Source organism: Triticum aestivum, unplaced genomic scaffold (genome assembly GCF_018294505.1).
Source record: "Triticum aestivum cultivar Chinese Spring unplaced genomic scaffold, IWGSC CS RefSeq v2.1 scaffold1764, whole genome shotgun sequence".
NCBI classification, from domain to species: Eukaryota; Viridiplantae; Streptophyta; class Magnoliopsida; order Poales; family Poaceae; genus Triticum; species Triticum aestivum.
Genome location: NW_025228143.1, coordinates 7,400 through 9,767, shown reverse-complemented (window position 1 = coordinate 9,767; position 2,368 = coordinate 7,400). Strand labels below are relative to the sequence as shown.

The following is a 2,368-nucleotide window of genomic DNA, read 5'->3' as shown; positions in this document are numbered from 1 at the left end:
CGATCCATCTCAAATCAGAAATTCAAATGTACATTCCTGGTTCTGGATGGAGATCACGCCAGAAATATCACAACTCGAAGGAGCAGCAACAACAACCTAAAACATACTAGTAGTACTCTCTCTGTAAAGAAATACAAGAGCATTTAGAGAGATCACTACTTTAGTAATCTAAACGCTCTTATATTTCTTTATGGAGGGAATACTTGTGAACACTGATGTGCAAGTGCGAACCCTCTTGGATGATCTACTCGTATCACAGAGCCTCAGCCCAGTACACATCCCGGGCAGTGTCAGCATTGCTGTGGTCGACAACGTCGGCGCCACAGGGCCATGGTCCTGCAGGTAATGGGATGCCGACCCAGCGCAGGACACAGCAGAGGCGGACTGGGTGCAGTCGGCAGTGAGGGCACGCAGCGCGGTGGCGGAATGAGCAGCGGCCACGGCGAAGTCCAAACTCACAGCCCATCTATTAGACAACAAAATTACGTGCAAGATTGGAAAAGGGAAAGCAAACTAAATGATACAAACAAAATTATGTGGAAATATTGGAAAATTGAAAGCCGTGATAATTTGTTGTGCAGTTGACGTGCATTCTGTATCTCAACAAAAGTGCATTTGCAAACTAAAGGCCAAGAAAGAACAAATTGTTTCCTTTTGATAAGTTTTGACACTGCCTTCTCAGTTGTCATTGACGCAAGGTCTGAGCTTGTTAAACAATGCATGACGGAATCTCCAAGGCCCATTGCTTGCAGTAAAATCCATGTCAGACTCCCTAGAAAAAAATGCATCTCTAGCTTTTGAAATCGCAGCACTTAAACGAGCTGAGTACGAGGAGTAGGCCAAATGGCACCTTACGGGCAAGATCTCCGTCGACGGCGCACGGGCCTCCCCGCACCACTTACACCATGGTAGAGAGGAGAGAGGATCGTGGCTTGGCGGTGCGGCACCCCTCACCCCGCACAAGGCGCCAGGGGGCGGCGGTTGATGACGATATCGCCCGTGTCCCGTCCACCCAGATCTCGCTGGTATTTGTGCAGCATAAGATGGAGGTAGCCCTTTGGGGAGCACCGCGATGGGGGCGGGAGAGGGTTTGGGCGGCGCGGCTCGCTGGGAAATGGGGAGCTCGCAAGCCATGGAGGGGGGAGGGGGGAGTAATGGGGCGGCGGGATGGAGAAGGAGTGAGAGATAAACGAGTGGAAATGGCCCAGCCCACACCATGAGCATAGCACGGCTGAAAAAAAGGAGCTATTCAAAAACAAAATAAAACAAGTCTGAATTGTTCGTCTCGTACTCGGAACCGTTCATAGGCCAAGAACCTTTGCGCGTGGGCCGAGGACTGCGCGGCGCCAGCATTGACAGCCTACTACTGAGCCTACTGGGCTAACGAGGGGGGACCGTGGACCACTTTGCTCTATATGAGGAAAAAAAAGAGAGTCACCTAAAATACAAGAAATGTAAAGAGGGAAACTAGCTGGACCATATCCCAATGCGAGCATGTGGCCTTGATTGCAACCTCCACAAAGAAACATCATAGGTTTGCTTTTCCCTATATATATGTGTGTATATATATATATATATATATATATATATATATATATATATATATATATATATAATATGACAAATTTTATCTACAAGCAGTGGTAGTTACCTTCTACCTCTCTGTCTGCCATGTGTCATCTCACGCAGCCAAGCCAAGCGGGTTAGCGATCAAAAAAGATCCATTAATTTCCCACCGTCTAGTTAGTTACGCAGGGTTAGTTGGATAGCCTACTAATATTTTGGCCGCATGCATCGCATCTGATTGCATGGATAAGGCTTACTTTTTTAAAATCCTGGATGAGGGCTAGCTTGCTTGATCGCATGTACTTGCAAAGGAAAACAAATCTTGGCGTCCATACTCTTTATTATATCTACTTCATACTTCCAAAATTATCATAGGACATATTCTATTTTTCAGGAAAATTTCGGTATGCTCCAATTTTTATAGTATATATGCTATATTTCCCAAGTACTATATACTACAAAATCATAGAATATATACTACATAGTCATGAAGAGTATGATGTGTGTCTTGTACAGTCGATGGAGAAGCATGTTACATGGAGTATGTACTTGTCGAGTATGGAGTATCAACGGAAGGAGTATGTCAATGGAATTAATCAAGAGGGTATTTAATACTAATATAACTATGTGGATGACAGCCATGAAATTTCTCAAGCACCTAACTTGCTTGCATGTAGTATGTAGATTAGAAGAAAGAAGTGTATGACAAAAAGTAGTATGGAGTATCATGAAAGAGGTAGTATGGTAGTATGGAGTATTATCTTATCAGAAGTAGTATGTCAATGGAACTAAACAAGCGTAT

The 2,368-nt window shown here is 44.5% G+C and overlaps 1 protein-coding gene across 7 annotated transcripts in view; it reads right to left on the bottom strand.

Annotated features, from left to right (window-relative positions):
- LOC123173430 (uncharacterized) overlaps positions 1-1,227 on the bottom strand; it is a 1,642-nt gene extending 415 nt beyond the window's left edge. For 2 of the 7 annotated variants that reach the window (XR_006486202.1, XR_006486201.1), the window contains exon 1: positions 851-1,227. Coding sequence is in view for 2 of the 7 variants with exons in the window: in XM_044589909.1 (XP_044445844.1) it covers positions 169-466; positions 851-1,134 (582 nt within the window). In the remaining 5 variants the exon portion in view is untranslated. Of the gene's footprint in view, positions 1-6; positions 467-518; positions 773-850 lie in introns of those variants that run through there. The other 5 variants (XR_006486205.1, XR_006486204.1, XM_044589909.1 and 2 more) reach the window with 4 other exon arrangements.
- Positions 1,228-2,368: the final 1,141 nt, after the last annotated feature.